At 41.9% G+C, this 12,643-nt stretch overlaps 1 protein-coding gene across 8 annotated transcripts in view; it reads right to left on the minus strand.

The window, feature by feature from the left end:
• Window positions 1–255: 255 nt before the first annotated feature.
• The window catches only part of GART (phosphoribosylglycinamide formyltransferase, phosphoribosylglycinamide synthetase, phosphoribosylaminoimidazole synthetase), a 38,209-nt gene continuing 25,821 nt past the window's right edge, over window positions 256–12,643 (minus strand). For all 8 annotated transcript variants that reach the window (XM_034947927.3, XM_034947926.3, XM_034947925.3 and 5 more), the window contains 7 exons: window positions 12,421–12,573; window positions 6,732–6,938; window positions 5,260–5,397; window positions 1,445–1,575; window positions 1,032–1,173; window positions 709–824; window positions 256–612 (listed from right to left, as the gene is read on the minus strand). In XM_034947927.3, coding sequence (XP_034803818.1) covers window positions 421–612; window positions 709–824; window positions 1,032–1,173; window positions 1,445–1,575; window positions 5,260–5,397; window positions 6,732–6,938; window positions 12,421–12,573 — 1,079 coding nt within the window. In that variant the 3' untranslated portion in view covers window positions 256–420. The remainder of the gene's footprint in view (window positions 613–708; window positions 825–1,031; window positions 1,174–1,444; window positions 1,576–5,259; window positions 5,398–6,731; window positions 6,939–12,420; window positions 12,574–12,643) is intronic.

Consider the following 12,643-nt stretch of genomic DNA (forward strand, 5'->3'; position numbering starts at 1 on the left):
GATTTCACTGTGTTAGCCAGGATAGTCTCGATCTCCTGACCTCATGATCCGCCTGCCTCGGCCTCCCAAAGTGCTGGGATTACAGGCGTGAGCCACTGTGCCCAGCTGAAAACATAAAACTTATAAACATGGAGGTGATTCGTCATGTTGTCAGGCAATACCAAAAAAAAAAAAAAAGAGGGGGTGACAGTTAGAAAAAGAGCATAAAAAAGACCAAGAAAACTGTATGTCTCAGATATGCTGCACTAACTAGTCTTGTTTTTAGTGAGTCTCTATTTATTAAAAAAATAGATGAAGTAAGGGTGAGGTCTTTTTTGTCTTTTAGCAGTTTTTCTTTTGGGCCAAGTCCATGATAAAAAACCACCACGCAAACAGCAAATAATTCTTTCTAAACTGGCCCCATTTCTGAATTAAAAGGCTTCATTCCTCTTTAACCCAACAGATCTTGCCATTTTCTCCAAGCTGTACAGTTCCACTGGCCACCAGCTGAAGGGCTGCAGGAAATATTTTATGTTCTACTAATTTTACTCTTTCAGAAAGAGTTGCGACAGTATCACCCCTCTTCACGGGAACAGCTTCTTGCAAAATAATTTGTCCAGCATCCACATCTTCCTGGAAAAGTAAGCAAAAGTTTTGAACATTACCTTCTAGCCAGTGTAATTTACATCTGACTACTAATATTATGTTGGTAGAAAAAGACATACTCACAGCTACAAAGTGTACAGTGCACCCAGTAACTGTGACTCCGGTTTCCAGGGCTTGCTCATGGGCATTCGAACCCTTAAAAGAAGGGAGCAAGGATGGGTGGATATTGAGCATTTTTCCTAAAAATTAAAAAAAGCATAGTGGTCAGAATTTAAAAATCCTGGGTATTCTGTTAAAGGAATACGTTTTCCTATCTAGATCCGAAGTCAAACAGGAGTTGGATTTCTGGGATGGGTGTTCACTACTGGGATTGTTTGGCAAGTTATCTGTTCTGGAGACCATTTTCAATTGATTTCCCAATGTGATGTCAAATAATTTTTGCTTACCATTCCACTTTTGGACAAAGGGGCCAGAAAGAATTCTCATGAATCCTGCAAGACAGACTATGTCTATGGAGAACTCTTCAAGGACTAGGTCAATTGCACTGTCAAATTCTACACGATTTTTATACAGTTTATGATTAATTACCTGTAATAGAAAAAGATAAGCACAACCCTTTTCAATGAATTACCAAAAATAATTAAAAACTCAACCTTTACACAGACCATACTTCACTTCCTTGTAAAGATATACCTGATAGAGAGATTATTAAGAAAGGGACAGGATGAAGAAGGCAAGCCCAGCACCCACCCAAAATGGCGAAGTCCCAAGAACAAGTGCCCATAGACCAGGGTCCTGTGAGGGCAGATTACGAGCTTAAATATGGCCCACAGCAAAGATATTTTCCCAAGTAACTTACTCTAGTGGGAATACCAGCTCTTTCCGCTTTATCTAACCCAGCCACTGCGGCTTTGTTGGAGATAACAATATCAATTTGTGCAGAGCTATTTGGTTCCCGAGTACTGTCTATAAGTGCTTGCAGGTTCGATCCTGAGAAGGGAGAAAAACAGCAGTGAGCTCATACTACTTCTTCTTTTTTTTTTTTTTTTTGAGAGGGAGTCTCACTCTGTCGCCCAGGCTAGGAGTGCAGTGGCACGATCTGGGTTCACTGCAACCTCCACCTCCCGGGTTCAAGCAATTATCCTGCCTCAGCCTCCTGAGTAGCTGGGATTACAGGAGCCCACCACCACACCTGGCTAATTTTTGTATTTTTAGTAGAGATGGGGTTTCACCACGTTGGCCAGGCTCGTCTGGAACTCCTGACATCAGGTGATCCGCCCACCTCGGCCTCCCAAATTTGGGATTACAGGCGTGAGCCACCGCGCCCAACCTCACACTTTTTTAAAAAAGAGATGTGCCATTTTGAATAGGGGACAGTCAAATTTTCTGAATAAATGTCTTGGAAAAGACTGGTGATATGTGAGGCTTCTAAATTCCCTTTCTCTTGGCACAGGCAACTAAAGTAAATATGGAAAAAGCTTCTGTATAGCAATGGAAACAATCAACAAAGTAAGGAGACAACCCACAGAATGGTAGAAAATATGTGCAAACTACCCATCTGACAAGGGATTAATAACCAGAATATATAAGGAGCTTAAACAATTCATTATGGAAAAATCTAATACTCTGATTAAAAATGGGCAAAAGATCTGAATAGACATTTCTTAAAAGAAAACACACAAATTGCAAACAGGTATATAAAAAGGTGCTCAACATCATTATCATCAGAGAAATGCAAATCAAAACTATGACATATTGTCTCGCCCCGGTTAAAATGGCTTTTATCCAAAACACAGGCAATAACACGCTGGCGAAGATGTGGAGAAAAGGGAACCGTCACACACTATTGGGAATGTAAATTAGTACAATTATTATGGAGAACAGTTTGAAGGGTCCTCAAAAATTAAAAAAAAGAGCTACTGTATCATCCAGCAATCCCATTGCTAGGTATATACCCAAAAGAAAGAAAATCAGTGTATCAAAGAGATATCTGCAGTTTCATGTTTATTCTCCCTAGCCAAGATTTGGAAGCAACCTAAATGTTTATCAGCAGACAAATGGATAAAGAAAATGTGGTACATCACACAATGGAGTACTATTCAGCCATAAAAAAGATGAGATCCTGTCATTTGCAACAACATGGATGGAACGGAAGGTCATTAAGTTAAGTGAAATAAGTCAGGCACAGAAAGACAAACCTCACATGTTCTCACTTATTTGTGGGAGCTAAAAATTAAAACAGTTGAACTCATGATGATAGTGCAATGATGGTTACCAGAGGCTAGGAAGGGTAGTGGGAGAGACGGGGAGAGGGGATGCTAATGGGTACGAAAATATAGTTAGAATGAACAAAATCTAGTGTTTGATAGCATAACAGGGTGACTATAGTCAACAATAATTTATTACACATTTTAAAATAACTGGAAGAGGCTGGATGTGGTGGCTCACACCTATAATCCCAGCACTTTGGGAGGTCAAGGCAGGCGGATCATACTGAGGTCAAGAGTTCAAGACCAGCCTGACCAGCCTGGCCAACATGATGAAACCCCATCCCTACTAAAAATACAAAAAATTAGCCAGGCATAGTGGCAGGTGCCTGTAATCCCAGCTACTCAGGAGGCTGAGACAGAAGAATCACTTGAAACTGGGAGGCGGAGTTTGCAGTGAGCCGAGTCTGTGCCACTGCACACCAGCCTGGGCGACAGAGTGAGACTCTATCTCAAAAACAAAAACAAAAACAAAACAAAAAAAAACTGAAATAAAATAACTGGATTGTTTGTAACACAAAGAATAAATGCTTGAGGTGATGAATACCCCATTTACAGGGATGTGATTATTACAGGTTGTATGGCTGTATCAAAAGATCTCATGTACCCTATAAATATATATACCTACCATGTACCCATACAAATTAAAAATTAAAAAAACTCCCTTCCTCTTGGGATAATGGATTAATAGATTGTGAAAAGCACAGATATTCCTGGATGGCCTCCAGTTCCATCCATATTGCTGCAAATGACGTGGTTTAGGATATGTAATTGCTCCTAGGATATGTAATTGCTCCCACAAATTCTGTATCTTGTGATCTAGCATTGTAGTAGAAACAGTATAACATTATGTTAAAACTGACTGATGAGAAATAAGCTGCTTAATTAAGCAAGAAAAACTGACCCTCTCAAGAACAAACCACTATGCTATGACTCTTACAATAGTTTCTTTAAAAAAAAAAATTTTAGATTCGGGGGTACACACGCTTGTTTATTACATGGGAATGTTGTATAATGGTGGGGATTGGGCTTCTAGTGTACCTATTACCTACATAGTGAACATTATACCTGATAGAAAAATTTTCAACCCTCACCTCTTCTCCCACACTTCCCTGTTTTGTATCTATTGTTTCCATCTTTATTTATTTATTTTTTTTTTTGAGATGGAGTCTTGCTCTGTCTCCAGGCTGGAGTACAGTGGTGCAATCTCAGCTCATTGCAACCTCTGTCTCCAGGGTTCAAGCAATTCTCCTGTCTCAGCCTCCAGAGTAGCTGGGACTACAGACGTGTGCCACCATGCCCAGCTAATTTTTCTATTTTTAGTAGAGACAGGGTTTCACCATGTTGGCCAGGATGGTCTCGATCTCTTGACCTTGTGATCCGCCCGCCTCAGCCTCCCAAAGTACTAGGATTACAGGCGTGAGCCACAGCACCCGGCCCTATTGTTTCCATCTTTATGTCCACATGTACCCACTGTTTAGCTCCCACTCATACGTGAGAACATGCAATATCTGGTTTTCTGTTTCTGAGGCAGTTCACTCAGGATAATGGCCTCCAGTTCCATCCATATTGCTGCAAATGATGTGGTTTTATTCTTTTTTATGGCTGCATCTTACAATAGCTTCTTTGCTTTATTATCAACTTGGGCCTAAAGTACATTAAAACCTTAAGATCGACCTGTAAAGCAATTAAACTTCTGGGAATGAATCCTGAAGAAATATCAGAGCTGGTTGTGGTGCTGCATGCCTGCAGTCCCAGCTACTCGGGGGGCTAATAAGGTGGAAGGATTGCTTGAGGCCAGAGCTGGAAGCTGCAGTGTACTATGACTGCATCTGTGAATAGCTGCTGTACTCTAGCCTGGGCAACATAGCAAGACTGTCTCAAAAAGAATCATTATGATCTTGGCCATCAAATAAAAAAAAATCACATATGCATTTAAGAACATACTGAATATTTGCAAGAATGTTCATAGCAGTGTTACTTACAATAGAGGGAAAAAAATCAGGCTACATCCATCTGAGAGAATACAATACTCTTATTACTTTACCCCTCTATCCATAAAGGTCAAACATAAACTTCTTCTTATTAATAAGATAACAATAAAAATTCCTCAACTGTTTTCAGACTTTTCAACAACAAAGCTATGATACAAAATGAGCTGGAGCTTCTATCTTTTCTGGTTTCTCTTTAACCAGCTTTCTGACATCCTTTACTTTTTTCTTTGGGAGCTGTCTCAAATTCCTAAGAAAAGTGGAAAGACTAAGAATGCTGAAAAGACAAAGACAACCCTCATGATTCCCCCCAGTCCCTAGACTCTGCCGAGAGTGACCTTACAATCTCACAAGAGTGCGGGGAGGAAAGGAAGGGCAGTCAACAGCTCTACAGTGAAGGGGAAGCCACATCTCACCTGTTCCAGATATTAAGACAGCCACTCTGGCCTTTTTTTTTTCAAAAGAGAAATGATTTGTCAGGGAGCCATTCTTCAACACTGACCCATTTATTTGCATGCTTTCAATCAGATTCTTGACTTTCACACGTGGGGAACCTTCATTTCAAACATATCCATAAATAAGTAAAGAACAATTGTGAATTAACAGGAATAATGGAAAGAAAAATATTTTATGAAAACTTTAGGGTATGTTTTATCCTGAAAATAAGATAATGCAAGGACTAAAATGAACAACACATTTGTATCACTTAACACTACTCATTCATAAAAACTTCCAAAAGGTGAACATATGTAATTACTTCAACTAAAAGCTGCAGATCACATCACTATCTTGAAGTGCACGGTGGATATATATGACTGCCTGCCAGTATTCTGCCCCTACTCCCCAAATCTTCCTAGTGAGACCACCCACAGTAGTGCCATGATCTCCTGGTCTCGGGGATAAGCATGTGACCCAGCAAAGCCATTTAAAGGCTTGATATGCGATGTTAAGAAAAAGAGGGTCTCTCTTTTTTTCTCTTTTTGAGACGGAGTCTCGCTCTGTTGCCCAGGCTGGAGTGCAGTGGCGCGATCTCGGCTCACTGCAAGTTCCGCCTCCTAGGTTCACGCCATTCTCCTGCCTCAGCCTCCCGAGTAGCTGGGACTACAGGCGCCCGCCACCACGCCCGGCTAATGTTTTGTATTTATTAGTAGAGACGGGGTTTCACCGAGTTAGCCAGGATGGTCTTGATCTCCTGACCTCGTGATCCACCCGCTTCGGCCTCCCAAAGTGCTGGGATTACAGGCGTGAGCCACCACGCCCGGCTGGGTCTCTCTTTCTTATTGTAATGTGAGCTGAAGGATGTTATCTTGCCGGCATTTGGAGAACCCGCTTGAAAATGAATCCTACACAATAGAGGAAAGAAAGGCAGATACAGGTAAAGTCAACAGGGTCTGACATTTTTTTTTTCTATTTTTTATTTTTGTGAATCTTCTCTGTATCGTTCCAATTTTAGTATGTGTCCTGCCAAAGCAAGCATGTGACGTCTTTGTTAGTGAATCTGAGTGGATTTTCTGCCCCTCTGCCAAGTTCTAGCACTTCTCGCAGAGTCCTGACTGATACAGTACTTGTCAGGGTGCTTGCTCGCTATTCCTTGAATTGAGCTGAGTGACAAAGCAGAGCCATGAGGTCTTGTGTGTAGGGAGATTACTTTGGGAAGCGATCCTGTGGGGTGTGGCTGTGCATGCATGAATGCTTAGTTCTGAGGCAGAAATGAAGAGATACGTGGTATCGCTGGGGTGGGTGCTGTCATGTTACATCTGTGTAAAGATAGTTGCCATAGCGATGGCTGCACTAAAAGGTGGGCAGAAAGCTTGTGAGGCAAGGCTGAGGTATAGCTAAAATTATACAGCTAAAATTATATATCTAAAAATGAATAAGGAGCAAGTACCTTCAGCTCGTGCAACCACACTGCCAATCACCCAGGCTTCTTCCTTGTGCTGCTGGATATCCCTCAGAATCTGCTCTGTCTGCTCCTTTGATACCACAAGGACAGCGCCAACCCCACAGTTAAATGTTCTGGCCATCTCTTCCTCAGAGAGGTGTCCTTCCTGCTGTAACCATGAGAAGACCCTGGGGATCCTCCAGGTCTGGGCATCTGAAAAAAATAGACACGAATTGTTTGATTTTCCTACCTTCTCACACAAAGTACAAAAGTATGCACATATTCAAAGATGTGGAAATTATAATCAGGCTGTGCTATTTTATGTAGGGTAAAACTATAAACTGGCCTCTGAGAACTTTTTATTTGGGGATCCATTTGTACCTTAGACATTAAGAACATTTTTTTGTTGACACACTTGGCCAGTACTCACAAATGAGTGAGGTTTTGTGCTACATTAACTAACTAGACCCTTAGACATTCCCTAATGGATCAGATGAGCTAGTAGCTGAATTCCAGCAAAGGTCAGTATACCATCCTTTTGTGAATGTTTGGCTGAGTCTTTGCGATGACCAAAATGCACCCAAAGTACAATGCAAAACTAGATGGCTTATCTACATATTTAGAGAAAATGGATACACTCCTCAAGAAAAGTTATGTTAATGGAAGGCGGATCAACACCCTCTCCCTCTCATTCTTTTTAAAATTTAGACTTCCTAGGTCTGCTATAAGAATACATTCTCTCGGCCGGGCGTGAGAATCCCAACACTTTGGATTACATGCCTGTAATCCCAACACTTTGGGAGGCCGAGGTGGGCGGATCACGAGGTCAGGAAATCGAGACCACCCTGGCCAAGATGGTGAAACCCATTCTCTACTAAAAATACAATAATTAGCTGGGCGTGGTGGCGCACGCCTGTAGTCCCAGCTACTCAGGAGGCTGAGGCAGCAGAATCACTTAAACCTGGGAGGTGGAGGTTGCAGTGGGCCGAGATGGTACCACTGTACTCTAGCCTGGTGGACAGAGTGAGACTCCGATTCAAATTGAAAAAAAAAAAAAAAAAAAAAAAAAGAATACATTCTCTCTTATCACAAATAATACAACAAAAATCTCTAATAAAAATTTTTCGGTAAAGGTCTATATACACACACACAACATTTCTGAATTTAAAAAGAATCTGGATAGTTCTTTGGAATCTACGATTATGGGATCTGATTTTTTAAAAAAACTATACTGAATTAAATTATTTATGATGCTCTTAAGAAAGGGAAGCCAATGTGAACTCAGCTTTTTATTAAATAATAAGGTTTACTATCAGTTCTGCCTATTTATTTGATTTATTTATTGGATAATTTTTTTTTTCTTTGAGACAGGATCTGGCTCTGTTGCCCAGGCTGGAGTGCAGTGGCATGAACACGGCTCACTGTAGCCTTGATGTCCCAGGCTCAAGTGATCTTCTCACTTCAGCCTCCTGAGTAGCTGGGACTACAGGCATGCGACACCATGCCTGGCTATTTAAAAATTTTTTTTTGTAGAGACAGGGTCTTACCATGTTGCCCAGTCTAGTTTTGACCTCCTGGGCTTCTTCTGCCTCAGCCTCCCAAAGCGCTGGGATTATAGGCATGAGCCATCATGCTCAGCTGATAATCAGTTTTTTAATACTTTGGAGTTGATACAATTTTTTTTTTTTTTTGAGACAGAGTATCTCTCTGTCGTTTAGGCTGGAGTGCAATGGCGTAATCTCAACTCACTGCAACCTCCGCCTCCTGGGTTCAAGCTATTCTCATGCCTCAGCCTCCCGAGTAGCTGGGATTATAGGCATGTGCTACCACACTTGGTTATTTGTGTGTGTGTGTCTCTGTGTGTGTGTGTGTGTATTTTTAGTAGAGACAGGGTTTCATCATGCTGGCCAGGCTGGTCTTGAACTCCTGACCTCAGTGCTGGAATTACAGGGGTGAGCCACCATGCCCAGCCTGAAGTTGATACAATTTTAAAAATGAGGCCGGGTGCGGTGGCTCAGGCCTGTAATCTCAGCACTTTGGGAGGCCGAGGCCCGCGGATCACGAAGTCAGGAGTTCGAGACCAGCCTGGCCAACGTGATGAAACCCCATCTCTACTGAAAATACAAAAATTAGCTGGGCATGGAGACGCACATCTGTAATCCCAGCTACTCGGGAGGCTGAGGCAGGAGAATCACTTGAACCCGGGAGGTGGAGGTTGCAGTGAGCTGAGATCGCACTACTGTACTCCAGCCTGGGCGACAGGGTGAGACTCTGTCTAAAAAAATAAAAATAAATAAAAATAAAAATGAATCACATGTCTATGACTCTTAGATTCAATTCCATTTATAGTAGCTGGGAAATGTCCATTCTTAATAGTTGAGCTCAGATTTAGTAACTACATTGTTCACTATGCTCTCAATAGTTAAAAGTAAATAGCAACTTAAAACTAAATAGTGGTACATCTGTAAAATGGAATACTTGTTATCAAAAATGATGCTACTAAGACAAGGAGATAGTGATGACATATTTAATGGCAGGGCAAGTAGCAGATTACCAAATTATGATCTTGTTTTAGTGAAGTTTTACAAAATATTTATAGGAAAAAACACTGGCAGACTAAGAGTCTAGCTTCTATAAATGAACAAGTACTTCATGAATAATGTAAGTTGTAATTTTAATGTTGAAAAGTCCTGGCCGGGTGTGGTAGCTCATGCCAGTAATCCCAGCGCTTTGGGAGGCTGAGATGGGCAGATTGCTCTGAGCCAGGGAGTTTAAGATCAGCCTGGGCAATGTAGTGAAACCCCGTCTCTACTAAAAATGCAAAAAATAGCCAAGTGTGGTGGCGTGTTACCTGTGGTCCCAGCTACTTAGGAGGCTGAGGTCGGAGAATCACTTGAACCCAGGACGTTGGGGCAATAGTGAGCTGTGATCGCACCACTGAACTCCAGTTGGGGCGACAGAGTGACACTCTGTCTCAATAAAAAACAAACAAAAAAACCCCCAGAAGTCCTTACTTAAATCTGTTGGCAAAGTATGATTCCTGGAAGAAACTTTAGAGGCTGATGCAAGGAATTGTGCAATGGCTTTTATTGGAATACAGACATTTGTGTAACTCAAACTATAACTGCTTTCAGGAATATGGCTATATCACTTTCAGTTTCTTAATGAGGTGACTACTATGTTGTTTTTAACTAGTGGTGTGCTAGAGCCAGCTTGTAGAGACTGTTAAACAGTCATTTTTAAAGCAGCTATGATGGGAGTATTTATACCACAAAAACTGGCAAATGCACAAATCAGTCCTGCCTCCTTTCCCCATTCATCAGCAGGCCACTGTTTTTTAACTATTTGAAAAGGATGATGAATGAACTACTTATTAAGGTTCTTATATATGCTCACCAGAAAGCATTTCTACCCAAGGAATGTCTTGAACCACTAGTTTCACCCTCCTATGAATCCTTCAACTCCTTATTATGCTCAGTCCATGGACCTGGAAGAGACTCCCACCCAGCCTAGCCTGGCCTGTCTGTTTTGCTTCCCTGACTAGGCTGAAATCCCATCTGACCACTCTCCCAGCTTCCCTTGCCGATTTCCTCACTTCCACACAACCTACCTCTGACTCTTCAGTTCTCTCCGAGCTTCACATACGCTCTGACTCTTGGGTTAGCTCACCATATCTACTCACCTCTATCACTCTGACTGCTTCTCCCCAATGAATGACCCCAATACCTGCTTAGTTCAGCTGGATCAACCTAACTAATCTATTTTTTTTCTGTTCTTGCTTCAAGGCTATACACATGCTTTTACTCTGGGAGAAAAACTACATGAGCAGCTTCACCTTCACCTGTGCCTTCAGTCCTGCTCGCTGTCTCACTCCTGTTTGACCTTGACTGCTTTATCCACTCCTCTCTTCAAGCTCCCACCCCAGGCCTGCTCATCTCACTAACACTTCACAGAGAAGTTATTTTATGTAAACTCCCTCAGTTTCTACTCCTTCAAACCAATGTGTATTAGTTGACTATAGCTGGAAAAGTTTCTCTGACTTTATTTTACAAAAACAAGGAAGGGAGGGGCCGGGCACAGTGGCTCATGCCTGTAATCCCAGCACTTTGGGAGGCCAAGGCGGGTGGATCATGAGGTCAAGAGATTGAGACCATCCTGGCCAACACGGTGAAACCCCGTCTCTACTAAAAATACAAAAATTAGCCGGGCATGGTGGCGGGCACCTGTAGTCCCAGCTACTTGGGAGGCTGAGGCAGGAGAATCAGTTGAATCCGGGAGGCGGAGGTTGCAGTGAGCTGCGATTGCGCCACTGCACTCCAGTCTGGAGACTCCAGCCTGGCGACAGAGCGAGACTCCAACTCAAAAAACAAAAACAAAAAAAAACGAAAAACAAAAAACAAAAAAGAACACAGGGAGGGAGGACTCTGTCCCTCACTTTTGCTGCATGCATAAAATTATTCCACTTCCCTTTTACCAGTATGTTTCTTCAAACAGAAATCTCTACCCATTGTCTCCACAACTCTGCCACAACAATCTAGTGGGTGGTATCTATGTCCAGCAAACTGACTTTTGACCTAACTCTAAAATACACTGGTCTTTTTCTAGTGCTTATTCTAGATCTTTGTGCTGTACCTGACACTGCGGACCAGTGTCACGTTAAAATCCTACCTTGGGGCCGGGCGCGGTGGCTCATGCCTGTAATCCCAGTACTTTGGGAGGCTGAGGCGGGCGGATCACTTGAGGTCAGGAATTCGAAACCAGCCTGGCCAACAAGGTGAAACCCTGTCTCTACTAAAAATACAAAAATTAGCCGGGCATGGTGGCGGGTGCCTGTAATCCTAGCTACTTGGGAGGCTGAGGCAGGATAATCGCTTGAACCCAGGAGGCAGAGTTTGCAGTGAGCTGAGATCGTGCCACTATACTCCAGCCTGGACTACAGAGTGAGACTGCCTAAAAAAAAAAAAAAAAAAAGAAAAGAAAAGAAAAAATCCCATGTTGGTTTGATGATAATACTTTTACATGGTTTACCCTCTGCTTTGGACTGTTCTTTTCAGTCACTCTACTTTGAGAAACAACCTTTTGGTCTCCCTCATTCTCTTGGCTATAACTATTACTACGTGCAAATAACCACCCAATTTATCTTCAGCATGACTTCAACTTCTGCTCACAGTCACCTTGGAATAAACACACTGAAGATTTAAAAACCTTCTACTCCAAACTTACTCTTCTTCCTATGTTAATGATGTTACCACCTACTCACCTGCTTAACTAGAAACCTGAGACTTCTTTTTACTTCTAAGCATAAAATGATTCTCCAATGTGCCTCCCTTCTCTATGCCTTGGTTTAGGTCCTTTTATCTCGAATATGGATTACTTAATAGCTAACATTTCCTTTCCTGGTGTGTAGGGCTCCATCTTAATAGAGCTTGAAGTTACCAATCCCCTTGGAGGACCTACTTATCGAGTACTTCAACTTTATGTAAGCCAATTACATGACAATATTTTATGTCTTATAAATACAGATAATGAAGCAAAAGGAGATAGAAAAGGGTCGAGTTTTTCCCTCCCAAAACCCCCAATGATTAAGAATTTTCCATGTGTAATCATGTGTACATTAACTACCCATAGTTTTCTCGCACAATGCATTTTTTTCCTCAGCAATTTTCTGAACAGAAGTTCGTTTTAGTGATCTTACCTAAATCTACCCCAAGTTTCTCAGGGAGGACTCTGGGGATGTTCTCTAGTAATCCTCCACCAGTAATATGGGCAAAGGCTTTGACATGTCCTGAACGTAGGACAGGTAACAGTGAATGGCTGTAGATTCTGGTAGGCGTGAGAAGTAAGTCCCCTGCATGTTGAAGAGAGAAGACAAAAACTTAGCCTATGAATAGAAAACCAAAACATAAAAATCAACCTGG

Source organism: Pan paniscus, chromosome 22 (assembly GCF_029289425.2).
Source record: "Pan paniscus chromosome 22, NHGRI_mPanPan1-v2.0_pri, whole genome shotgun sequence".
In the NCBI taxonomy this organism is placed as follows: domain Eukaryota; kingdom Metazoa; phylum Chordata; class Mammalia; order Primates; family Hominidae; genus Pan; species Pan paniscus.